Source organism: Squalius cephalus (genome assembly GCF_949319135.1).
Source record: "Squalius cephalus genome assembly, chromosome: 14".
In the NCBI taxonomy this organism is placed as follows: domain Eukaryota; kingdom Metazoa; phylum Chordata; class Actinopteri; order Cypriniformes; family Leuciscidae; genus Squalius; species Squalius cephalus.
In genome coordinates, this window is record NC_137135.1 from 14,026,102 (window position 1) to 14,053,188 (window position 27,087).

Here is a 27,087-nt window from a genome sequence, read left to right on the forward strand (position 1 = left end):
ATTGATCAGCCATGGTCTGCAGGATATTGTACACTGAGCCAAGTGCAGAATACAGTAGGATCCTTAATTAGTAGCCTAGCTATAATTATGCCTGTTTAACATCCCAGATCGAGCCATTTATTGCAATTTGTCCATGCACGTATATGCATACATGCATACATTCAAAGTGAAGGACTGAAAGCAAAATGGCCTCCCATGCTGTGTTTCCGCACAGCTCATTAACTGCGGTAAAGCTATACCTGCTTCCCTCATCCTTGAGCTCAGTTTCGTAACTGGGCACTGGGTTAAAATGATCTCTATGGAAAGCTTGTGAAAAAGGCAGGCATATAACCCTTGGCTCTGGGGGATCTCTTCTCTTTAGGAGCGTCTTGGAGTAAATCGAGTGCTGTCTGAAAGGCAGCTGCATCAGAGCTGTCAGATTGTCATGTCGTCTAATTCTAGAAATAGCTGTGAGGAGGGTTAGGGCAAGAGGCTGTCGGATTATCCGTGTTCATGAGAAATGCTTTAAAAAGATCTTAGCATGCTTGCAAATAAATGCTCTTTGAACGGAAAATGTCGATTTCATCCTTGGCTTTTGGTGTGAAGGTTTTTGTAGTTACGTTTGGCGCCATCTTTTGGTAATGAAACATTAAGCAGCCCAAGCTAGCAAATTTATTTTATATCAACACAGGCCTTATTTCTTCATTCTGATTTCTTAACACCTTATAAATATCTCACACATTAATTTTTTTCTTATCTTATTAAGAAAATAATTGTATTCTTATTTTTACTTGGAATATGAATGTCGTCTGTGAACTTGGACCATGTGTTTGTAAATGAAGACTATGTGCATGTAACTTGTATTTCTATTATCTAGTCATTTTGATTGTTTGCTTGACCATTTTGAGTCACAGTCACAGTGCTTATGTATGCTCAGATGTTTTGTTGTTTTGGCGAACTCGTGTTGTTGTTGTAACCCTGGCCTGGAACCTTCTAGAACATTCTAGAACGTGAAAAGCTTCTCAAAGACAATAGAAATAGAAAGACAATTTTGTTTTGATTTTGTTTCAATGTAATCATTATTTAATAAAATGTTGTATTCTTAATGTGTTTTTATTTTTAGTTATTTATTCATTTTGTATTTATTGAATAAGAAATATTGTGCTCATGTGAGGTTAACTGATGCTTTGAGGTTTTGTTTTTTTGGGCAGTTACAGTGGGGATTTTAGTGTCACATAGTTATGGTGGTGATTTAATACAGACTTTTTTTTCCATCTGTTTCTGTTTCATAACCCAATGCCTTTACTTTGTGTATTTTTAGAGCTTATATCATATGAGCTCAATGAGCTTGACTTCAAGGGATAGTTCACCCAAAAATGAAAATGTTCACCCTCAAGTTTTTCCAAACCTGTAAGATTTTCTTTCTTCTGTTGAACACAAAAGAAGATATTTTGAAGAATATTGGTAACCAGACAGTTGAAGGCAGCCATTGACTACCATAGTAGGAAGAAAAAAAATATACTATTGTAGTCAATGGGTGCCGTCAACTGTTTGATTACCAATATTCTGTGCGCTCAACAGAAGAAAGAAACTCATACAGGTTTGGAAAAAGGGTTCGTATGTGATGACAATATTTTCATTTTTTGGTGAACTATCCCTTTCACAGCACTGGGAATCGACTAAACCCCGCCTCGGTCTGCCTGATGGGGGCGTGGTCAAAGCGTACAGACAAACCTGAACCAATAGGCATTTAGAAATCCGGAGCTCTGTGTCAGCACTGCCCAATAAGGTGATCCTATGTTTGGACATGGACTTTCTCGGAGTATATAACATGGAAGAATCCTGCGCGTCATTGCCTGACGCCAAGGGTTGGGGTGTGCAAGGCGCAGAAGTAATCTTGCTTTAAACTTACGTACTTTGAACTTTCTTTTTTATTTTTAAATAACTTTATTTCATAAAAATCAAAGCTTTATATATTTGTTTTTAATCAGATCATCAAATCTACAAAAGGTAAGCAATATATTAATTTATTATTAATATATCAGATTTTATAAATAAAGGCGCAGTGTACTTATTACATTACGATATGTTTTTTTCAAGCTCTAGATGTTTATTTTAAACTGATGGTTGATCAGGCCTACAAATGTTCTCCACCACCGTAAAACAACAGAAGCCTCTCTATGTTCGTACGCTAGAACGTTAAATGTAACGTTATGGCTTGGAAATGTAAGCTAAATTGTTAATGTGAATATATTGATTTAAAGTTTAACATTAAGTCGATTGAAACAAAACCAGGTGTAGTTGAACGGCTTAAACGGAGCACAAACATGATTAACTCGCTGGTTAGTAACGTTAACTGTTAGCATAGACTGTTTGGTTAGTGGACATGCCCAGACATGACCAGCGGCCCTCGCGCACGAGTGAGCCAGTAGTCTCGAGCTCTGACTTACACCATTGAGTTACGCAGAAATTAAAGACTACGTTGTAAAACATAAGCACTGTTGCGTTGAGTACATTGTCAAAGCGTGGATATTGAAGTGCTCTAATAGTTTCGTAAGTCTGGACATGCCCGGACATGTATTTAGACCCTCGTTCTCAAAGCGCTCAATATGAACACAACACATTTTAGCTTACAGCAGTAGTTCACCCAAAAAAAAAAAAAAAAAAATCTGTCTTTAATTACTCACCCTCATGTCACCCTCAGACTTTTGTTCATCATAAGAACTCAAATGAAGTTATTTTTAATGAAGACTGAGATATTTCTGTTCCTCCATTGACAGTTAACTTCTAATACTTTGATGCTTCAAAAAGTTCATAAAGAGATTGTAAAACTAATCCATTTGAATAAGGTTTAGTCAATTTTCTGAAGAGACTCGATGGCTTTATGTTAACTTGCGAGAACCAATTAAGTTTATTCCGGTGTTACGCAGCACGTTTGAGCTTTAGCAAGAGCCAATGAGGTTTGTGCATTAGGCAGTTCGGTTGAGCTTCTGTTTATGTTCGCTGATCAACGTTTATGTGAATAAAAAGCCTAAATTCAATCTGTTTGTCATATAAAGCGATTGAGTCTGAAATTGAGCGATTGAAATTTTGGATTAAACCGTTCGATTCATGGATTAGTTTTACGATCTCTTTATGAACTTTTTTTGAAGTGTAGTTGCCTACACTTCACAAAGCTCTCAGATTTTATTAAAAATATCTTCATTTGTGTTGCGAAAATTTACGAAAGTTTTACGTGTTTGGAACAACTTGAGGGTGAGTGATTAATGACAGAATTTACATTTTTGGGCGAACTAACCCTTTAACTTGCATTGTTACAAAGGTATCATTTGATGTCTTTAAAAACAGGTGTAAGACTTTATTTTAATATTCTGAAATCAGATATTTTGGGAACACTTGAGCACTAGGTGTATCATAACTTGGCCTACTTCGATTCTTATTTACTTTATCGTACTAGTAGTGCTGAGGTCAGATGTTTTCAGCTTGTATTTGCATCCCATGTTAAATTGTCTGTATGGAAAACCGTCTAATAGAAGCATTCAACAACATGCCACATTTGTACATGGCTGAATTATCCACAATGAAGAATTTATTTTTGCTGTTATCTTAAAAAGTGCTTTAGTTTAGCGTTTATAATTTAATTCTAAATGTTGTTGTATTATAATTTCAGATGATTGACAAGGTTACCGGAGCAGGGGCTTTGCCTTTTGCAATCCAGCTCAAAGCTCTTCTGGACCAAGAAGCCAGATATCAGCCCAAACTCAGTGGACTCCGAGTTATCGAGTCTGCTCAAGATAATGGTCTGAGAATGACTGTCAAGCTTCGAGACTTTCAAGTGAGAGAGCTTCTGTCCTTGACACGATTCTTCGGCTTTAGTGGGGATACGTTCTCCCTTGCTGTGAATCTTCTAGATCGATTCCTGGCTGTGGTGAAGGTGTGTGTTTTTGGACAAATTTAAATGTTTATTATACCAATGGGCCTAATCATCTCAGTATTTGACCTTCTGAATATGAATCAAAGAGGTTTTATCTGTAGGCCCCTGTCTTTTCTTCAGATTCAGCCCAAACATCTGTCCTGTGTGGGTCTCTGCTGCTTCTACATCGCTGTGAAGACTTCAGAAGAAGAGAGGAATATTCCTTTGGCCAGTGACCTCATCAGGATCAGTCAGAATCGCTTTACGGTCCATGACATGATGAGGATGGAGAAGATTGTTCTGGAAAAGCTCTACTGGAAGGTCAAAGCTCCAACTGCCCTTCACTTCCTCAGATTCTTTCACTCTCACATTCAAGAGAAGATGGACGCAGAAAGGTGAGCGGCTCGACTTTGTGTTTGTGTATATATAAAGCAGTTAAAAAGTTGGTAAGAAATATGTAATATTGTGGAATATTACAGTTTAAAGTGTCTGTTTTCTATTCTAATACATTTCAAAGTGTAATTTATTCCTGTGATCATTACTGCTTAAGAAACATTTATTTATCAATGTTGAAAACCGTTGTGCTGCTTAATTTCTGTGGAAACTGTTTTTTTTAGTTTTTTTTTTTAAAAAGGTTTCTTTGAATAGAAGGTTCAAAAGAACAGCATTTATTTGAAATTAAAATCGTTTGTAACATTATGAATGTCTTTACTGTCACTTTTGATCAATTTAATGCATCCTTGCTGAATAAAGTATTCATTTCTTAGTCTTTCAGACAGTCATTATTACCCACATGTTTGAATGTGTATGTTTCTTGAAAATAAGCATAACCTGTTTTAAATGATTTAGTAGACCTACTGAAATGTTTCAATGTTTCTTTTCAGTAAGAGGATTCTGAACATTGAGAGGCTTGAGGCTCAGTTGAAAGCTTGCCATTGCTCCTTTATTTTCACTAAAATAAAGGTAAGCTGTTTGGACCATTCTACAGTTCGATATCTAAACAAAGTATGTTTGGAGTTTGACTATAATTCTGTTTCTACAGCCTTCACTGCTTGCTTTGTCCCTTCTGGCCCTGGAGATCGAGGATCAGCACGAGTGTGAGCCAGTTCCGGCTCTGAAAGAGGCTCTAGATGGTCTACAGGAGCGTTTGTCTGTGAGTTTCCTTTAGCAGATTTACTGATTTCTACAAATGGCTGCTGCTTAACTCTTTCCCCACCATTGATGGAATTTTCGTGGCTTTTCGTGTTTTCACTGTTAACAGTTGGGTGCTATTACACATCTCTTGAAAGATTACTGAATCTCCTTATCGAAACTATCGATGGCATTATGAATGCAGATGCATATGTAAAATAACCTGATCATCATCCACATTAAACGGCATATAAATCAAAACTGCTTAACATTACCGAATGAAATGTCGACCCAGGAAGTGCTTTAGGACTGTGTTCTTTTGATCTACTCCATCTGTGTTTTGATCATCATTCTGAATGCGACCCAGATGTAGTCTTGGACAAATGTGTTGTTTTTTTTTCCCTCTCTCTAAGCTTTTTGCTCAGTGTTGCATGTTTATGAAACTTACCCATATTCAAGTGTTAAAAAAGAATTTAGAAGCTAGAATAACTAGTTTAGATATTCATACAACAAAATGTATACCATGAAATATTTGTGAAAATGATGAAAAATAATGCACTGGCAGCTAACTTTTAAAAAACACGCTGGCAGGGAAGTTCTTGTTTACTTGGTTGGGAAATCAGGTGGAGACATAAGCGAAGTGTGTTGCGCAACCAGTTATGCTGGGTTCAGACAAAGTCCCTTTAAGACAAGTCATTTCACTCGGTGGCCATCTTTGAAACGCCTCTCGGGCATGCAAGTGCAGCTCCTATCTCTTTGAATGTGGAAACTTCAAATTCTCCAAAACTGTTTGCCAAGTTTATGATTAAATATCTTATTTTGAAATCCCCAATTAAATCTGACAAGAACTGTCTCATAAATTTAGTTTCTAAACGCTCAAATCATGAGAGAGAACACAATTTTTCAGGCTGGATCACGCTCATGCGCAGTGGAAGCCCATTACACATCTTTTGAAAGATTACTGAATCTCCTTATCGAACCCATCGATGGCACTATGAACGCAGATACATATGTAAAATAATCTGATCATCATCAACATTAAACGGCATAAAAATCAAAACGCATGTCTGACTGTTTCTATAGAAACCAGAGCTTCTAGCGGCATCTGCAGTGACGCGATGACTTTACCAATCTGTGATTGGCTTTTATTTAAAAGGCGGGACTTATTCCCCCATATTGAGCGTTGCACTTTTACCTGTTTAAAACAGTACGAGAGACATGTCATGTGTTATTCTATAGTCTTTGGTTCAGACTACTCAATGTTTTTGTCTGTTACAGTAGTCACTGTGTCAGATTATGCGTTTTGACCCCTAAATTCGTGTCGTGGACCAGAAACATGTCAGACTACACACTGCTTCCCTACCAATCATCGCTTGAGGTCTATAACGACATGCGTGATGTCATCGAGAAGGCCGAACTAGAGACTGACTTCTGGAAACAAGACTCAACAAACTACCGAAGTGGTGTGTTGGCTTAATGCTAATTCCAGTACTCGCCGGTTTGCAGAAGCGCCTCTGTTATCGTTTGCCAGCCTTTATCTTTTTTCACTCTGTCATGGTAGTACCTCAAAGAAACAACAGAAAGGCTGGAGTATTGTTGCCATAGCTTATGAACCTCCTCCATTGCATAATTCCTCCTAGCAGCACCAATACGGTCGTCTCCCTTTCGTTTCGCCATGTTTGAAAGCTGTGTACGGAAGTGCTTCTGTGCTCCTATTGGTCAGTGTCACAGATGTGACTGAAGCCGTCATGGAGGACCAGGGGAAACAATTAAAAAGCTAGTCTTTCTATCATGAATCATCTACTGATGCACCATATTTTTCTCCCAACTATTTATGCTCATTAACATAAACTGTGTTAAATTCATTTCCAAGCCGATGGTTTTTGACATTTTGTGTATAATTGATCGTTTAGACGCTCACACGAAGCCCGAACTATAATTCGCTTGTCTCATTGTGGTCCGTTTCGGAGCGCGCCGCCTTGGGAACTGCATCTCTTGCGCCTGGATGTTTAGTTCTGTCCTCCATCTTCACTTGTTAAATAGGGGCTGTCGTGTTGTGCGTGGGAGATCTCTGGCCCTGTCCCAAATGGCACACTCCGGACTTGTGGACTTCCTCAGAGTCCACACTTTGGTGACGTCATGTAGTGCAGACCTATAGGGCCCTTAGTGCGAGTCCACGAGTGTGCATTGAGAGGTATTTTTGGGACCGACTCGATTGTCACGCCGGAAATAATGGTCTGGTTGTTGTTGGACAGGAGAAATCACATTTTTATGCTCCGTCTTATCTCCATGTCAACTACACAGCCTAATTTTACAGTTCTATATTGTGATATTGTGCATGCCACCTGGGCATTAGACAATACATCATGCTTATTTAAATGATGTATACAGTTGTACATAATACATAATGTTCCATTTGAACTAAGATTACAATTTTAACACATAATGAAAATGTGCATGAGTTTCAGATGTATTTACAGGTTTCAATATTCATACTATGTTTACATATGACTGACATTCGGTTCTATTTATTTAATGAATCATATGTGATCGTATTATTCAACGCACTATTATTATGTTTGAGACATCAACCACTGGTCGATGACCATAATGTTTGTATAAACTGTAGGTAACAACTGGTAAAATGTACATCTAGGTCATAAAAAACGTGATATTTTCTTCTCAGCCATGTCAACAATTGTCCGTAAGCGAAATCTCCTCCCATCCGTTGTCTGATTGACCTTTCGCAAGGATTCCTGGGTAGTTAAAGTGCGTGGAGCCTGCATCTATGCGGGATTCGCCGAAGACCGCTTCAAGGGTACAAAGGAGGCGCTGCTGAGCACACTTCAGTGCGTTAAAATGCTGAATGGGATGGCCTACGGACTCATAGACTCTGCGAGCACGCGCAATTTAAGTCCACAAGACCGAAAGTCCGCATGAAGTGCGCCTGTGGGACAGGGCCTCTGCCTCTCTCTTCTGGACTGCGAATAGCAAAAATGCATCACAGACAAATTATGAATGTTGGGTGGGGATTGATTCTATGCAACGATTGTTGATATGTGGGCGTTGCACTCAAAACTGGAGGCACACTATTTAAACGACTAAAAGATTGGAGAAGTCGTGCACCCATCGCCAGAGAGAATTTGATATTTCGATTAAACATTACGAAGTAAATACTCATTTGTGATTTTGTGTTTTTTTTGCTTCTGCATTTCAGGTTAAAGCTGGAGACCTGGTTTGCATGAGGGAGCTTGTTGCTAAATGCCTGGCTGAATACGCCACCACCAAGTGCCTGAAACCGAATGGCCAGAGACTGCGATGGATAATTTCGGGTAGAACCGCCAGACAACTGAAGCATAGTTACTACAAGATTGCACATCTACCCACGATTCCTGAATCCGCTTATTAAGACTGTTAGTGTTGAGTGCCCATGACTGAACAACTTAATTCAGTCCTATGGAAAACCGTGTGATTGGTTTAATACTTTAATCTATGCTATGGACACCCAACACTAATTTCTTTAAAGCGCTTCATTTCTGCTAACTTTAATTCCTTCCTCAGTCTTTATGTCCTCTATGACACCTGCCGTGATTGTATTTATTTAACATCCACACTGGCTCAATCTTGATTACTAGTCAAGGGTGGGTTTGAGCAAGTTTATCAGATGGGTTTCACTGGTAAGACTTGCACATGTTCATTTGAATCGGCGCAAAAAGCGCTGGTTGTTTAAAGCAATGAAGTATAGAACCGCCTAGGTCCTCAGTCCACTGTGTGGAAGAGGAGGGAGAAGGGTTTTGAGATTCAAGACAACATCAGAACCAAGAGATCAGGCCCAAAACCCTTAACTCCCACCCTAGGTTGTCAGCTGTTGTAATGCACACTCCTACCCAAGGTGATGAAAATGAGATGGTTTTTTGTTTTGTTTTTCTTTTATTTTGGCATTCTGCTTTCTAATGTGGCATGATGAAATCTGGATGGCTATGGAAATACAGGTTTTAACTTGATTTAACGCCTCTAATAGGAAGAAAATAGCTAATTACTAACTAACCAGGCTGAAGCTTATTTTACATTTGGTTATTACTACAATTTTACGTAACATGACCATTTGTTTTATACCTGGTATAAATTCAACTCCAAACAAAGATGAGTGGTATAAATAAAACTGTTGAAATGGATTGAATTTAATGCAAGTGACTCCTTTGTTTTGGCAGCATTTTGCAAAGTGATGTAGTTGAACCTTTCAATAAAACTGTATTGAAATGCGAAACATGCTTGTTTGTGGTGTTTTGAGAAAAGCCATTTAATAAGTGCTTGAAAAACTTTATTGAAAGTTAAAGGATGGTTGAGCCAATAGTCTTTAAAACCACTGTGCTGCATTTACAAAAAAACCTTGGCAAATTAAAACCACCATAAAGACTCGAGTCAAAGGCTGCTTGTGATTAGATTATGGCTTTATCTCAGTAGCCAGATAGCATTGCGATTATATTTAAAACCAAAGGAAGAAATGTGGAAAATGTTCTCAATGGAAATAAACTGGTGCAATTTGGTAAGACTACACCAAGTACATTGAAAGTAGTCCTTTTATTTTTGCAAGCTGGAGAAATCTGGTCCACCGCCCTGAAAGTTCCCGGAGATCTCCGCCCCGCTGAAGTCAAATCCAGGGTTCTGTTTGAAACAGAAGGTATAAATAATGAATACAATACTGTTCAGTTATAAAGACACTTACAAGAGATTCGTCAAGTTTCTTTAGGACTTTCTATTCATCAAATAATCCTGTGAAAAAGTGCATAACTGTTTCCACAAAAATTAAGCAGCACAGCTGTTTTCAAAATTGATAAATGTTCCTTGAGCATTAAATCATGATCAATGATACTGAAAATACAGCTTTGATAACATTTAATTACATTTTTAAAATATATTACAATAGAAAAGTTATTTTAAATTGTACAAATATCTCACAATATAACAGTTTTTGTTGCGCATAAGGACACTGTTACATGACAATGTACTAAAAATGCATTTTTTTCTGCGTACAGATGTCAAAATGATCCCTGTTCACACGCGTCCACAAAAACAACTAAAAACAGTTTCCTGCTGCCAAGCCAGTAGTTGAAGAAAAACTACACGCCTATAGAATGAACATGTAACACCGTGTCCTAACTACACGCGACGCGATAAGATTCAAGCGACAGGCAGTGTGTCTGTCCACACTAGACGCGACGCGAAAGTGAGACGCCACAACGTCAATCAAAAATCACAGCCAATCAGAACAGCGTGTGGGCAGAGTCTCGCGGCAATCTTGACGGCACTCGCAAGAAAATGGATAAGTAGATACATAATAAAATTCACAAATATTACACCATTTAAAAAATACATAGGCTACTGAGTTACTAAAACAATCTTCGTCAAATAATACACTTGTTTGTTCACAGTTTTAACGTTCATGTTTCCATTTGTTTAATTTCAAGATCTGAGGTGAATTATCCATTGTTGCTTTTACAGCTACAAAGCTGGAGCACTAAATGATATTCAAAGTCACATTTCACGCTTTTAACATTAAATAAAGAACATAAACAGTGCCTGAGATTATCATCGCCACACTTTGTGTTTGATGTTCCAGCGCGACGTCGCAGAAAAATAGAAACCGTTTCTAAATTAGAAATGTTGCGTGTCGCTGTTGCGCCTGGTTAGGACAAAAACTCTGATTAACATGGAAAAGATACCTTTTATCGCGTGTCGCGTTGCGTGTAGTTAGGACACGGTGTAATGCGCATGATGTCACCGTTTTCATAAATTCCCGTTTTTGTAGTTACACGGAGACGATAACGGCATCGTTTTCAAAAACTTGCACTCTGAAACTCACTTTCAGGCCCCCAAAATGCCTCTGTCATGTAAATGAACGGCCGAAATACATAAAAAGTTACGTTTTTACTTAAAAACGGTGTCGTGTAAAGAGACTTCTTTCAAAAACGTCTTAAAAAATCTTAACGACCCCAAACTTTTGAAATGTAGTTTGACTTAATTTGGCAAATATATACATTTATATATTTTTTTAATTCCGGAGGTTGTTCATGAGACCTTGAGGTACATCTGAATGAAGTGTAGTGGAATATATCCGCACCTCTCTCTGGAACCTCTCCAGTGTCAGCTTCCTCTGCATCTGATCCTGCACCCACGGGTCCGCCGCGTACTCTCCCTCCAGAAGAGACTGCCAGCAGTTCCCAGCCTCTCGGTTCGTCTTCATGAGAACTATTTGGATCATTTTTTTGTCCTCTGCATGGCACAACAAAGACAACAAGCTACATGCACTATTTACTCCAACATGATGTAAATGGATTTTAGTCTTACCTAACGTCCATGTTGCTTCGTCGCCGACAGTAGATCCAAACAGCTTCCCCTACGAGACGACAGAAAACAATTTAATATTTAGAAGTAGCTGATAGTTTCCATTAGCATCACCAGCAACGTGTACCTCAGTGGGACGTTCCACATGCCTATGCCACATTGCAGCACACAATAGAGGCGCAGGAGAAAATAACGACTCTATTCAACTATCTCTTCTCTTCCATGTCATTCTCCTAAGCTGTTGACGTAGCGTAACAGCGAAGCGCTTCTGGGTTGTACGACAGAATGTAGGCTCACTATTGGCTGACGCTGGTCATTTTTTTGCGCACAAAAAGTATTCTCGTCGCATGATAAACTCATGGTTGAGCCACTGTAGTCACTTAGACTATTTTAACGATGACTTTACTAACTTTTCTGGGATGGCAGATATCGATTACCTAGCAGCCTATGAAGGAGTGAGACAGCTCTCAGATTTCATCAAAAATATCTTAATTTGAGTTCCGAAGATGAATGAAAGTCTTACGGGGTTGGAACAACATGAGGGTGAGTAATTACTGACAGAATTTTCATTTTTGGGTGAACTAACCCTTTAAATCATCTGACATTAATAAGTGTGATTTACATTTGCAATATTCCTATATAAAAAAAAACCATCTGATTCAATTTATTATGAAATTATATGAAACTTGTTATTACAATATTTGATCACACTTTAGATTAGGGTCCAATTCTCACTATTAACTACGACTTTTGCCTCAAACTCCTAATTACGGCTTATTAATAGTTAGTAAGGTAGTTGTTAAGTTTAGCTTTGGGTAAGATTAAGGGATGTAGAGTATTGTCATGCAGAATAAGGCATTAATATATGCTTTAGAAGTTCTAATAAACAGCCAATGTCATAGTAATATGCATGCTAATAAGCAACTGGTGAGAATTGGACCCTAAACTAAAGTGTTACCCAATATTTATGTAATAATATGTATTGCCCCCAAATCACATACCGGTATATAAAATATTTATTTGATAGAAACCAGACACAAGACACCCATGCTTACATAAAATGTGTAATAAAATAACATAAATGAATATTATAGTAACAGATCATTCCATTAAACTTTTAGCTGAGAGATAATGTGCAAATCTGGATAATGTCCAGTTAGTAGAATTTGAGATTTCTGTACAGGCACTGCTAATGTATACTAGTGTGTATGTGCACAAACAATACAGCATAAAACGTATTTTACTGTTCTAAATGTTGTTTTTTATTTATTTACATTTTAACTATTATTATTGTATATTTTAATGACATCAGAGCACATTATACTACAAAAACTGAAGTTGAACATGAAAAGCATATATTTTCATTCACTAATTAATTTTTAGGTTTTAGAAGGCTGTAACGTCCATTTTGATTGTCAGTTATGTGTATTAAGTTGTCAAAGTTTATTTTTTAATATAGTTAGGTGTCGATGTGAACATTATACAGGACACGAACATCTCTCCACGAAAAGTTATCTGGTCTCTATATTAATAATATGTTAATCTTAACACTTCGTAAAGATTTAATTTCCTCCTCGTCTCTTCTATGCTCATCATCATACCTTGAAGATCTGTTGGTCTTTCACACGAAGCTCTATCTGTTTGCTCCCGATGTTACACTTGATCTCTTTGGCTGAAGTACCAGGAGGAACATTGACTTCGATGAAAACCTCTTCCATAGTCTGATACCACGAGCCCCATGCTGTTTTACACGGGATCACACCACTCCTCTCCTCAAAATGCACTGACATACTGCTCGTTTCACAGGCCTCTCATCAGTGAGATCCTACAAACGCACATCAGCTGCAATAACAGCTATTGCTACAGTGCAGAAACTAAATATATTTCTCATACATTCTGGCAATATCTCTAAGTGTCTTCTTCTGCAGCGGAATGCTGTGGCATGGCGGATCATGTGGGCCATCTAGTGTTGGAGAGCAGGTAAACAAGAGTTAGTTTGGAAAGCTTCGTCTAAGTAGGAGATATGTACAGCCAGTCGGTCATTGTCGAAAAATAATCTTTATTTTTATTTATTGTGTATGTGTTTAATTCTGTTTTGAGTTGCAACTATGTATTTGTGGTTATATCTGTTAAAAAAAAAAAAAAAAAATAATAATAATAAAAAAAATAATAATAAGGAAAACTGGCGACAGCCAATACAAACCTGCACTGATTCGGCTACATACGAATGAGCTTAAAATATTATTATTATAATTAAATGTCATCTTGTTGTGTTGTTGGGGGCAAGAATGGACGGAGTGCAGGCTCCAATTTGAAATTGTATCGCATAATGTTTAAACTATTGTGACTATTATTGTATAGCCTATTTGTGTTTGATTTGTGACTAGACTTTATGAAGAACCTGGTAAGAAAGAATAATCAACTACATAGTTAAAAAATGAATTTGCTGTATCTGGAATTTTTATTTCTAGAAAATATTCACATCATTAAAATTGCACTGTAATGTCACTCTTTACATGGTCGTCTTCTGGCCTTGGTAGAGCTTCGGATCGTACCACACGCACACAACACAAGTCTTGTACGTGACCATTCAGCACATAGTTATAGGCATCTAAAGATTTATATGTCCTCAGTTTCTCTTTATGCTTGGTTTCTCTATCAGGTAAGTGTAGATGTCAGGCCACTCAACCGAGTTCTGCATCCACCTAAGCTCCGCCCACAAGCCGTCCGCCCTTTTGGAACGGTCAAAGTCCGTGAACATGAGTGCGAGTTGTCTGTGCGTCTGCAACCGTAGTTAGACGCATGTATGAATATCTATATATGCAATAGACTTCAGCAGATGATTTAGCTAAACTAACACATTAAAACAAGACGAAGGCGTCAGCTAATACTACATTAAAAGGTTAACATAGTATAAAAACCTGTAATATAGAGTTGATAAATATAAATACACAAACAAACACATTCTCAGATGTGAAAGGTTATCCCATTTCTTCAGAAATTTAAATCTCGGCAGTTTCAAAACCAGACGCTACGTGGCATCATTGATTCTACTGTGAGTGATGACACGCTGACTGTTCCAAGATGGCGGGCGCGTCGACGTGTCTGGAGCGGTCGAATGTGACTTCTATGTATACATATCTACGGCCTGACAATAAATGTATTTATTCCGTGGTTTGGGAAAGTCAGGGCAACTGCACTGCAATGTTTAGTGAAGCTCAAAATCTAGCAATAAGTTTGCTAGTTGATATTTTTTTTGCTAGTTGAACTACTCTTAACCTGTTGCTTAAAAAAGCAAGTGGATTTTCCTGATCCCTTAATTTGATTATCCTCAAAGCTTTTTACTTCACATACAGCCCTGCATTTCCTGCCAGCCATACATACAAGACAGTGCTTCAGTTCATCTGTAGAGCATTATACAGTACATTATGACTTTTAAATATTGACAGGTGAATTAATTTCTTTATTATTTGCCACTAAAATGGCTTTTCTTTTGGTCTTGTTATGTCTCTCAAGGTAAGTTAATGGATTAAGCAAATTATACTTACTTTGAATGTTTACTTTAATGCTTTATTTAATTTAAGGTCTAAATTCACTGAAATGACTAATCAAGATGGGGTTTTTATTTCCGTTTAGTGTTGCCAATGTAATAGGTAAGCAAAAGATAAATTCAGAAAACATAACGCGGATCCTAGATGGACTTCTTGAGGGTTATGACAATCGGCTGAGGCCAGGATCTGGGGGTAAGCATTGGCCTCACGGCATTGAAATAATGTAATATTAAGATTTTCTATACTATGACGCTTCCTTCATTATGTATTTCAATGAACTTTGTAATAATATTATGACTGAGTCATATTTTTTGCATGTATGTGTAACATATGATTAACTTTACAGTCTCTGTAACTGAGGTCAAAACAGACATATTTGTGACAAGTTTTGGACCAGTATCTGATGTTAATATGGTAAGAAAATACAGCCTAAACTTTATTGTATTGTGTTATTTATGTACAAATTCCACATCACTGGCAAAATACTTTGTTATAGTGCTTCCGGTCCTGTGGCTAAAGTAGATAATAAGCTGAACTTAGTCTGTCATGGTGCAAATGTCTATACTGATATACTAATATCAGTATGTCAAGCATCTTCCACAATATGCTTAGAGAACTCAAATTATGAATTCATATTGGTTGTAATGAAATCAGAACATGATTCACAGAAATAAATTGTTCTCTCTCTCAGGAGTACACCATGGATATGTTTTTCCGCCAAATGTGGGTTGATGAGAGGTTAGCCTTTCAGGGGCCCATTGAAATCTTGCCTTTGAACAACCGCATGGTGGACAAGATCTGGACACCTGACACATTTTTTCGCAATGCAAGGAGATCACACGCACACAACACGACGACTCCTAACAAGCTGTTCCGGATCATGCAAAATGGAACAGTCTTTTACACCATGAGGTAAAACAACCAGATGAGCTGAACAACACTTGATAGGAAACCCTTGAAAAATTGGCTAGTTTCCCTTTGAACAATACAAATGTTAAAGATGTTCCTTTGCTGCGCATTTAAGATCTTATATCATTTGGGTCACCTAATAATACCTGTTTTCTCTATATCTTAGGCTAACTGTAAGTGCAGAATGTCCAATGGTGTTGATGGACTTTCCTATGGATGGGCACACATGTCCTCTCCTGTTTGGAAGCTGTAAGATCTATCTGTCTGTCTATCCATCCATCCAATCAATCAATCAATCAATCAATCAATCAATCAATCAATCAAACAGTCCATCCATCCATCCATCCACAGCCATCCATCCATCCATCCACATCCACATCATCCATCCATCCATCTAGCCACAGCCATCCAACCATCTATTCGCAGCCATCCATTCATCCATCCATCCACAGCCATCCATCCATCCATCCACATCCATCCATCCATCCACATCCACAGCCATCCATCCATCCATCCATCCCCCTCCATCCACAGCGATCCAACCATCTATTCGCAGCCATCCATCCATCCATCTATCCACAGCCATCCATCCACATCCATCCATCCATCCATCCATCTATCCGCAGCCATCCATCCACATCCATCCACATCCATCAATCTATCCACATCCATCCATCCATTCATCCATCCATCCATCCATCCATCAATCCATCCACAGCCATCCACCCACCATTTTTCAATCTTATACCTTCAGATGCTTACACTAATCGGGAAATTGTCTACACATGGAGGAAGGGTCTTCTGGCATCTGTAGATTTTCCTCCAGAATCATCAAGCCTACTTCAGTATGATCTTTTGGGCCAGACCTTGTTCAGTGAAACATATAAATTCAGTACAGGTATGTTTTTAGTTATTGCTTGGTTTTCTCAGAATATTTCAGAAGTAGCATGCCAAATGTCTTGTACTATTGCTACGGAGAATGACTTATCTAATTGTGTGTGTTAAGAGCTACAAGTCAGGCTGATCCCCGGGCAGCTTTCCCTCTGAGAGGCAATCTAAGATGCTTAACTGATCAGGCCTAATTCATGATGTCTGTCTTTAAAAATAACTGCGTGTCCCGAGGATGACCAGGGGCTCAGTAATGAGAAATTTCTGGGCAGGCAAAAGGCAGGGACCACCTGCTACGTACCCATCATATCTGTGGAAATGGATCAGGCACCTAAAAGAAAGGATTGTGCCCCTAAAGCTTACCTCTCATCTTCTGACTTTGTCTTTTCTTGTAATTAAGGACAGAAATTAAGAGTCAAAAGCCAAAATTCTCTCTAAATGTTTTGGAAACCAGTTTGGCCAAATGGCCCTGATCACAGCATCATATGGATGTGTACAGGCTGCATAATTTGTCTTCTTTAATGTCCTCCTCTAATCTCTTGGCACCATCTAGGTCTGTATTCGGTCCAGGTTGTCCATTTCTATCTTCAGAGAAAGCTTGGCTACCATCTTATCCAAACGTACATCCCTTTAATTATGGTGGTTGTCCTGTCACAAGTCGCATTCTGGATCAACAAGGAGTCTGTCCCGGCTCGAACAGTGGCTGGTACGAGTGTGTCTTTTTTTAAATGTTCATATTTCTTTGAGTATTAAAAAGACAATGAACATCTACACTGAACACCAAGTCTCTTATGCTCAGCAAGGCTGCATTTATTTGATAAAAATAATGAAATAATGAAATGGCATTACAATAAAAAGCTATTTTAAGCTATTTTAAAATGTCATTTATTCCTGTGATGGTAAAGCTGAATTTTCATCATCATAACTCCAGTCTTCAGTGTCACATGATACTTCAGAACCCATTCTAATATGATGATTTGATGCTCAAGATACATTTATTATGTTGAAAACAATTGTGCCAGTTAATATTTTTGTGGAAATTGTGATTCATATTTTTCAGGATCTTTTGATGAATTGAAAGTTCAAAATAACAGCATTTATCTGAAATATACATGTTTTGTTACATTATAAATGTTTTACTGTCACTTTTGCTCAATTTAATGCATCCTTGCTGAAAAAATGTCATTCTTAAAATTTCCTAAAACTTTTGGTGCATGTCATATTTTAATGTTTCAATATGAAATGCAAAGTGCAGTTTTAACATTGTGACCCTACCTGATGTAAAATAGAACATTTAATAACAAAAATATTTTGTTTCATATCAATTGCAAAGTTTTCCATTAGCTGCTAGCCCTCCATCCCAGTCACCACATGCTATCCATATTTATTCTATGGAATAACATGCTACTATTATTGTTGCTGCAATACATAGTGTGCATACTTTGCTAAGTATGCAGTTTTTCTGTATACATGCAATAACAGAATGATGAATTACAAAAATGTGCTGTATTATAGAGTACACTGCAAAAAGGTACAATGTGCTTGACTTGACCTTTTATTTTTAGAATGATGAACGAACTGGAAGTAATATCAGCCTCAGTTTTTTATGTCTTGACTCATTATTTGATCATACTCTGCCAAATGTTGCATTTTTACAAAAAGGGAATTAAAATAGCAAAATAGTTTTTATTTCCAGAATGATGACCCTGAATGATTTGCTGATGCTGATGTTGAGCCTGATGATTAGCTCATATGACGGATATAGTACCGTCACATGACAATAATATAGTATACTACCCTTTAAACATTTATTATGGAATATATGTTCATTATAATTTTACTGCAAGAATGCTATGTGTTTGTAATTTTCATTACTTCTACTCATACCATATCTGATAGGCTATCTACATCTGCAATAGACTTCAGCAGATGATTTTGCTAAACTAACACAATACAACAAGACGAAGGCGTCAGCTAACACGACATTAAAAAGTGACCATAGTAAAAGTAAAACCATTAAAAAGTACCACAGTTAAAACCTGTAATATTGAGTTAGTACATAGAAAAACACAAACCAACACATTCTCGCATGTGAAAGGTTATCACATTTCTTCAGGAATTTAAATCTAGTTATGTATACCTATGCTCTCTGCTTTTGTTTCATGTTCTCACTGTTTCTTGCTTTTTTCTCATATTTGCATGTATATCTGTACTTGTGAGCATTCACATAGTCCCTTCTGACCTTCAGGAATCACCACTGTGCTCACCATGACCACTTTAAGCATCAGTGCCCGCTCTTCACTACCTAAAGTCTCCTACGCCACCGCCATGGACTGGTTCATCGCCGTCTGCTTTGCCTTCGTGGCTTCGGCCCTCGTTGAGTTTGCCGCGGTCAACTACTTTGCCACGCTCGAGGCCAACAGGGAAAAACGCAAGCTCTCCATGGCCTCCATTCTGGAGTCCACAGCCCACGGCAGCGATGATGATGAAGAGACGGTAACTATCTCCTGTGAGCCTCACTTAGGCAGAGCGTAATTAACACTGTTCTCTGGACGAAAACCACAGCTGACAGAGCTCCTGGTTGGGTGATATGCACAACACGAGCGCTGCTCTTCACAAACCAGTGAACTGTGTCACTGTTATTGTGATGCTAAACGAGTGTCGCTGCAGCTGCATACATGCGCCTCCTAAAGGGCTGGTTAAATGCCTCTAAAGACATATTTAGCACGCATTACTAATCATAGCACATGGCCTAACCTTTAATGTGTCCACTGCTGTGTTAAGAAGCGACTTTGTTCAGGTGTTCATTCCTCCGTGAGGAGTCATTTACCTGCTCTGTGCAGCTCTCGCAGCCACGTGTGAATTGTAGTTCTTATCTGTTGTGCTGAGTTAGAAATGGTAATTCAACAGGCGTGTAGCGTCTCCCGGGACCGCTCTCACACGGGGAGCTCATGGTTGGTGTTTTAAAAATAGCCCCCCGTATTAAAACTGCGAGCCATGACTCCTATAATCTCTCACCTGTGCTGTGGATCCGTTTGCTCCAGTTCTCTCTCTGGCTTAGACTGGAAGAGGAAAGAAATATGACCACATTAAGCGCCAGCATGAAGGGCGTAGGTAGTTTAACATCTTATTTTCATTAAGGACAATAAAATATATTAGCAGGTGACCGATATTTTGACGGCTAGGCAATTATTAAGCAGATATTTGGCTATTTACACTGTAAAAAGTGAACAGTTGGATCAACTTAAAAAAATTACTTCAATTGGTAACACCTAAAGAAATTAAGTTTTCTCAACTTAAATTATCACATTTTATTGTGAAAAACGATAAAAAGTTGATCCAACTGTTCACTTTTTACAGTGTAGGTGATTTGGCACATTAGCATAAGTCAAACCAAGCAGCTCTCTTTTGGCCGATGTGGCGAATTCGCGTGGAAAATTTGAACCTGTTATGAAATCTAGCGTTCGGAGATCTTTCGCCCTAACGAGAATGTCATGATTGTGTGGCTTTCTATTAAAATGACTGGGTTTCGAGCAATGGTCAATTTCACCACACTGTAAAAAACAAAATTCTGTGAAATTTATGGTAAATAAGCAGCAGATGTGTTGCCAGAATTTTACTATAAAAAATATTGTAGCTACATTATAGGTTTTATGGATTTAGCTTAAATTTACTGTAAAATACTGGATCAAAAATACTGTAATTAAAGGGATAGTTCACTCAAAGAGGAAAATTAGCCCATGATATTCTCACCCTCAAGTCATCCTTGGTGTAAATGACTTTCTTCTTTCAGACAAACAGAGTTTTATTAAAAAAAAAAGTCCTGGCTCTTCCAAGCTTTATAATGGCAGTGAATGGCTGTTTCTATTTTGAAGTCCATAAAAGTGCATAAAAGCTTGTTTTGTGTCAGTTTCTTGACCTATTTTTTTCTTTCGTCGTAGCCTCAGACTGATGGCTATAGTCGTAGAAGAAAGGCAGACTCTGTGTCTGAGGTGCCCATCACTCGCATTCCCATCTTCCTTCAGGGCTCAGCTGTCCCACCCAACATAATGCTGGCAGGCACCAGTACTATAGACGAGTATGCCCGCATCCTCTTTCCTCTGGCCTTTGGGATCTTCAACCTCATCTACTGGTACATCTACCTCAGCAAGGACACCTTGGAAAAGCCCAGGTCTGTGCTCACACCACTATAGTTCTTAGTGTTTTCTGTTCATTTATGTGTTCTTTCTCTCAGTAATAAAGGAGGAAATCACTAATCAATTGGTTCTTTTAGACAGCAATGAGATTAAAGGTGCATTAACACAATGTCAGAATTACAGTGATTACGATATTTCTGAAAAAAGTGTTCACGTCCTCGTTGAACTTTTAAAATATTACAACTTGTAAACTGAATTTTCGGAGAGCTCAGACTTCGCTGCAACGCAAACACTCAAAATGGCAATGGCAGTAGTTGTCTTGTAATATTTCTGTTTACTAATTCATATAATTTACTATTGTTAATGTCTTAATAATGCGAGATTAATGAAAGACATAGAATATAGTTTAGTACAGCTAGCCCAGAGTTGGATAACTAATGTCTAATTTCCTGCTTAAAGGTGCAGTAAGCGATTTCTGAGAGTCATTGCTGAACACTGTTGATATTTGAAATCAACCCAAACAAACACACCCCTCCCTTCATTGCTCCGCCCCCAAAATGCACGAACACGCAATGCAAGAGCGCATGTCTCTTTATTGTAGCTGTAGCAAAGCATACAGTACACAAGAGTATCCAAGTAAGAGTTTGTTGTTAGTCGCCAGCAGCACGCACTCAAAACCATGTTACTCACGTATGAAGCAGAAACAAAGCAACCTCTGCGTCCATTTTCAGGCCTTCCTGCTTATGTCTCTCCAGCGCTGGAAATCTTTTCTAATATTAACATGGATCTTAAAGCTCTTGCCTGATCATAGCCCTTCTTTTTCCAGTGATATTCCTCTGAGCTTTTCTCTTTTGTAATGTCTCTCAGCCATCTCTCTTTCTACAGTCTTTCTTCAAATCTCCCTCTTGCTCACTCTCTCTCCTCCCCCATCATGAGTGTATACGCCCCCTACTGCTGATTGGCTACAAGTGTGTTGTGATCCACTTTCAACAGCGTTTCTCAGAAATCGCTTACTGCACCTTTAAAGTCACCATGAAATCAAAACTGACTATTCTTTTTTTATTTAATGGAATATTGCAGTGTTTATTATAAATAATGTATCTGTGCACTTCATTATTATAATATTTATTTATTTATATTTTATTTTATTTATATTCATTATTGTAATTTAATTCATATGCCCTCGTAATCTTTAATCAAAAACAGTAAGTTCCCCTCTTCTTCGTATTAGGACAATAATCCTTATATTCCAGCAGCCTGTCAATCACATGAGATCGCAACAATTAGCAAATGTCAACGATCCAATCAATTCCTGATGGACGAAATCAAGTCAAGTCCCAATTTTTTCTCGTTTGATAAGCCATTTCACTTGGATATACATCACAATAGGGAAGAAAAAACTATTGCAATTTCCGCTTTATCCAGACTTTAATAAGCTAAATCATTTTGTGTATTAAAGAGTTAGTTTGCCCAAAAATGGAAAATTCTGTCATTAATTACTCATGTCGTTCCAAACCCGTAAGACTTTTGTTCATCTCCGAAACACAAATGATGATCTTTTTAATGAAATCTGAGAGATTTCTGTCCTTTCATTGACAGCTACTCAACTACCACTTTCAAGCTTTTCAATGTAGTAAAGACATTATTAAAGAAATCCATGTGACTCCAGTGGCTTAACCTCAATTTTATGCGAAAACAAAACAAACATAATTTACCACTTTCTTTACAAAACATTAATCGTAGTGCTCTCGTAAACAAGCGTTGGAGATTAATATTTAGTAAATAAAGTTTTAAATTATGTTTTTTTTGTGTGCAAACAAAGCGCTAGAGTTGCTTCATAAAATTGAGGTTAAACCACTGGAGTCACATGTTTTGTTTTTTTAAATAATGTCTTTATCTTTCTGGGGCTTGAAAGTGGTGGTTGCGTAGCTGTCAATGGAGGGACAGAAATCTCTCAGATTTCATCAAAAATATCTTCATTTATTTTCAGAAGATGAACGAAACGGGTTTGGAACGACATTTGGGTGAGTAATTAATGACAGAATTTTCATTTTTGGGTGAACCATCCCTGGAAGTATATTAAAAAGGTTTATGCATTATGAAAGCTACTTGTTGTATTATAGTTTTGTCCACTGATAACACAAATGACAGATTTATTTTGTAATTCCAAGTTTAACTACATGATCAGCTTCGAATAGAATATCCGGGTTGTCATGTAATAATTGCGGTAATTACAGCATGATGTGAACGCAGCTTAAATTAATAGCAAATGGAGCTGACTAAGAAAAAGACTAACTTGTCTAACATGAAAATTGTAGGACAAACCCATGAGACAAAATTTATAATATAATAAAGCACTCCATTAAGTCTCACGATCTTAAAAAAAAATGCAATAGCATTTTGATTATAGGCCATAATTGCAAGATATATTATAGGGACAAGGAGTTGAATCGCGGATTCTTTGGCATTTATTTTTTCATATTTATATCTGCTCTGTAGCTTATCTTCTCATCCCAGCTACATAGAATGCTGTAGATGTGTTTTTCAGGATACTATGATGGCACACGGTTGTAAATACATGAATAATTTCTGAACCTAAAACAGCCGCAGGACTTGAGCAGGTGAAAACAGGAGAGATGATGTTCCTTCTGGGTGACCCTGTTCCTGCGGTTGTTGAGGTTAGAGCCCTATCCAAGATTCATCACTTAGGGCCAACTCTTTAAAAAAAAAAAAGATCCTCTGCTAGATTTTTTTTTCTCCACCAAATGCTTGAATCATCTGATATGTTCAAAGGGACCATGAAGCAAACGTCACATTTAATCCCAAATTTCCCTCAATGCCGAAGGCGTGAGATTTACCGAATCAAGAAAATCAACACATCCTCTCAAAATAGTCACTTATCAAACTCAAAAGCTAAAGTTTCATTATTTGTTTCCTGAGGGGAGCTAAAGGCAGTCATTTGAGGCCTTTGCAATGTACTGCTTGAAATATAAGATGCAATAATGTACGTCTTAAAATGGCATCGAGCCATCGCTCTGCGCATTACCATCCCGATTTCACACGGAAAAAAATGATTTTCATCAAACATTAATCATTGACGTCAGGATACAGGCGATGAAAGCGTGTGTGAGGCTGTGAACACTTGTATGCCACGTTCTCATCTCTGCTGATCTTGTATTTGTCTTTTGTTGTGTTTTATCTCCACAGGGAGAACGAGTGAGTTTCTCCAGAGAAGCACAAGACATATTCAGCGGAAAGATTGTGTCCTCGGTTAAAGGGTGTGCTTTCCTTTGGACCTCTCTTTCTCCGTCTCTCACTTTCGTCATCTAGCAACTTCATCCCTGATAGAGCACGCGCCTGTCTGACACTATTTGACAAGCATTTGATCCTGTTCCTTTTGCATTTTATCACCTATACATACTTTCCACTCCACTTGCCTTTATATTCACAGCCGAGGGCCACGTCGTTATACTACACTGGAAACCCTCCTCTGGTTCTGCTCTAGTTCTTCTCTAGTTCTGCTCTTCTGCATGTGTGTGTGTAACACACTATGGAGTTGATGACATAATCTGCAGCTCTAAGTGGTGATGCAACATTGAACCAATGCTTTCAGTGGCCTGCCCTCTACAGAGACGCGGCTCGCACTACACTAGATCAAAAGCAGTGGGTTTATACTGACAGCTTCAAAGATTTCGCCTTGAAAATAAAGGAGAAAAAGTGTATCCATAGAACTGAACTTTTACCAACACCATTCACACGCATGCGTTTTCAGAAGCGAATGGTGATTCTCTTGACGCGGTGGCGCTGTAATAGAGGGATAAAGTAAATCTCAGTGTGGGGGGTGGATGTTTAATATGCGTTCTCGGCTCGCGGTTTATTTGATGTTCTCTGATGTTTCTCTGTGCATCTAGTTCTCGGCTCTCTCTGTTGGGAGAACATGCATATGCCCAGTAATGCATGATGATGCCTGCTGCTGATGTCTTCATGAATTCAGACAACTCATAATATAATTATGCTTAACATCATAAATGGCTTTTAAACCTCATTTGGAGGAGACAATGTGGCACTGAAGAATAAACATGCAAGTGCTAATGTAAATCTCAGGAATTAAGTACATTCATTTACTGAATTATACTTGTACTTGCATAATGTGTATTTGTATCAACGTAATTCGTAATTAGGATATTTTTTCCATTATATGTTTATTTGTCTGATGGTCAACTCATGCAATCTAATAAACATTAAAAAAGTCATGTTTAAAGATGATTATTTTCGCAGTTCCATTTAATGGAACTCTAATGGCACAGAAATACACATTTCATTTTTGAAGACCTAATTTTTGTGTGGGTTTTAGTTCATGTCTATAACACTGTAAAATATGTTGTTGTTTTTTTTCAAAGTTTAAATAAAGATTTTGAAAGTATTATTTCACTCTTTCTACTTAGAAAGTTCATGTTTAATTAAATGGGTTACTCGCCATTTCTTGGTAAATAGGCTAATTGTAAAAATTTACAAGCAATTTCACAATAAAAAAAAAATTCAACCAAATTTTTTCAGTGTAGTTTTGAGGTCATCTACATCAGTAGTAGTAAACTCCTGAACCTTCACAAAATAACCTTTTAACAGATCTAGGTTTCACAGACAGGGTTTAGATTAAGCCAGGATTATGCCTTTGTTCAATTAGGACATTTAAGTAGCTTTTATAAACGTACCTTAGAAACAAATATTACTGGTGTGTATCTTGAGACAAAACAATGACACTGACATATTTTAAGAGACAGTGCAAGTTGCTTTCAGTTAAAACAGCTCAAACATGCATTTTAGTCTGGGACTATCTTAAAGCTGCAGTCCGTAACTTTTTTGGGTTAAGAATTATCCAAAATACATTTTTGAGCAAGTACATAACCAGCCAGTGTTCAAAACTATCTGCTTGCCGTAGCTCGATTCAAAAAGGTAAGTTTGTAATAATGTTTTTAATTCCAATGGTACTGGTGGATTTCCGTGGGAAATCCGAGCATGTCTTTGCGCCATTACGTCACATCTGTACACATAAAGAAGGAGTCTCGGCTAGTAGGCTATATTGCGTGCGAGGATGTTGGAGGTGGAGATTTATAGTCTTTTCTCACAGCACTTGATATAATTAAACTTTTCAATTTGATGGCGGATCCAGAAAGGTTTAAACGACAATCACCAGAGACAACTGGAGATTCCAGCCTGATCTCACGGCAATTCGTACGAATTCTACGAGGTGGCTAATTCGTACGAATTCATACGACCTCACTCGTACGAATTCGTACGATTTTTGCTAAATCGTACATATTTTACAAATTGCCCAATTCGTATGAATTCATACGAATGACCTACCCCTGACCCCGCCCCTAAACCTACCCATCACGTGGGTTTAGACAAATCGTACAAATTCGTACGAGTGAGGTCGTACGAATTCGTACGAATTAGCCACTTTCTTATCACTCGTACGAATTCGTACGAATTGGTCGTGCGATAGCGTTGGAGATTCACCCGTTGTAAAACGCAAAAGACTTCAGACTTCAGAGTGGCTAGAGAAAAAAAGAGACTGCAACCGGGCCCATGCGAAAACAAGGATAAATATCGGAAGGGCTTTTGAAAGGTGGCGTGAACTCCGTGTTTTGAAGGGGTTCAAAACGAACGCAGAGACGGCTTTTTTTCTGTTGGACAGGTAAGACATTTCAATGGTTCAATTATGTAACAGTTATGTAACAGTAATGTAAAGTACACTTGTACGCTTAATTCATACAGTTACGGAGTACTGAACTACAGGTACCCCTAATACACATTAAATGTAGTCACACAATGCTGATGCTGTTAAAGGAACACTCCACCGTGATGTGCCGAGTCGAAGTGCTCCCAGGTCCCAAGTGCTATTCCGCCATACATTATAGTTATACTTTTTACCCGCTTATAAAAGCGCCACGTTTTATTTTGTGTCACCATACTTGGTCGTGTAACTACTCGTGTAACTGTATTTAAATAGGGAAAACGTGGAGGTGTTTGGTCGCTTCTAACTTCATCTCTGTTTGGTCCCTAATGAATGAACTGGGCTAAGCTAAGTGCTATCAAAGTGTCGCCGCGCGCCAGAGCGATTGAGTGCACGCACTGAGACGAGAGAGGTATGTATCAACTCGTCTTAGTTAAGGGAATAACATAGTTTAATATGAAAAAACTGTGGAGTGTTCCTTTAACATTAACAATTTGA

At 38.0% G+C, this 27,087-nt stretch overlaps 3 protein-coding genes across 4 annotated transcripts; 2 read left to right on the top strand and 1 right to left on the bottom strand.

Moving 5' to 3' along the window:
* Positions 1-1,549: 1,549 nt before the first annotated feature.
* Positions 1,550-9,290, top strand: ccng1 (cyclin G1). The gene is made up of 6 exons (XM_079893105.1): positions 1,550-1,989; positions 3,650-3,913; positions 4,034-4,287; positions 4,777-4,855; positions 4,935-5,045; positions 8,241-9,290. Exons 2-6 carry the CDS (start codon positions 3,650-3,652, stop codon positions 8,430-8,432), a joined length of 900 nt encoding a protein of 299 aa, XP_079749231.1. The 5' UTR covers positions 1,550-1,989; the 3' UTR covers positions 8,433-9,290.
* Positions 8,996-13,333, bottom strand: nudcd2 (NudC domain containing 2). Its single transcript, XM_079893113.1, has 4 exons — positions 12,970-13,333; positions 11,372-11,420; positions 11,145-11,296; positions 8,996-9,688 (listed from the first exon to the last, which is right to left on the bottom strand). Exons 1-4 carry the CDS (start codon positions 13,156-13,158, stop codon positions 9,605-9,607), a joined length of 474 nt encoding a protein of 157 aa, XP_079749239.1. The 5' UTR covers positions 13,159-13,333; the 3' UTR covers positions 8,996-9,604.
* Positions 13,334-14,429: 1,096 nt separating this feature from the next.
* Positions 14,430-25,377, top strand: gabra6a (gamma-aminobutyric acid type A receptor subunit alpha6a). Of its 2 annotated transcripts, none has more exons than XM_079893097.1 (10): positions 14,430-14,884; positions 15,005-15,111; positions 15,266-15,333; positions 15,611-15,831; positions 15,995-16,077; positions 16,583-16,726; positions 17,270-17,422; positions 18,965-19,212; positions 20,658-20,887; positions 24,060-25,377. In XM_079893097.1, the coding sequence occupies exons 1-10, from the start codon at positions 14,850-14,852 to the stop codon at positions 24,070-24,072; spliced, it is 1,302 nt and encodes a 433-aa protein (XP_079749223.1). In that variant the 5' UTR covers positions 14,430-14,849; the 3' UTR covers positions 24,073-25,377. The 2 variants fall into 2 exon arrangements, with proteins under 2 accessions (XP_079749223.1, XP_079749224.1); XM_079893098.1 differs by having other exon boundaries at positions 14,745-14,884; positions 20,742-20,887.
* The last annotated feature ends 1,710 nt before the right edge of the window (positions 25,378-27,087 follow it).

Coding starts and splice junctions, on each gene's coding strand:
- ccng1 (XM_079893105.1), top strand. CDS start 3,650: ATGATTGACAAGGTTACCGGAGCAGGGGCTTTGCCTTTTGCAATCCAG. Junction 4,288..4,776: donor GAGAAGATGGACGCAGAAAG/GTGAGCGGCTCG, acceptor GTTTCTTTTCAG/TAAGAGGATTCTGAACATTG. Junction 5,046..8,240: donor GTCTACAGGAGCGTTTGTCT/GTGAGTTTCCTT, acceptor TCTGCATTTCAG/GTTAAAGCTGGAGACCTGGT.
- nudcd2 (XM_079893113.1), bottom strand. CDS start 13,158: ATGTCAGTGCATTTTGAGGAGAGGAGTGGTGTGATCCCGTGTAAAACA. Junction 11,421..12,969: donor AAGACCAACAGATCTTCAAG/GTATGATGATGA, acceptor GTCGTCTCGTAG/GGGAAGCTGTTTGGATCTAC. Junction 9,689..11,144: donor TGGAGAGGTTCCAGAGAGAG/GTGCGGATATAT, acceptor TGTTTCAAACAG/AACCCTGGATTTGACTTCAG.
- gabra6a (XM_079893097.1), top strand. CDS start 14,850: ATGGCTTTTCTTTTGGTCTTGTTATGTCTCTCAAG. Junction 15,832..15,994: donor ACAGTCTTTTACACCATGAG/GTAAAACAACCA, acceptor TCTATATCTTAG/GCTAACTGTAAGTGCAGAAT. Junction 19,213..20,657: donor GCGATGATGATGAAGAGACG/GTAACTATCTCC, acceptor CTTTCGTCGTAG/CCTCAGACTGATGGCTATAG.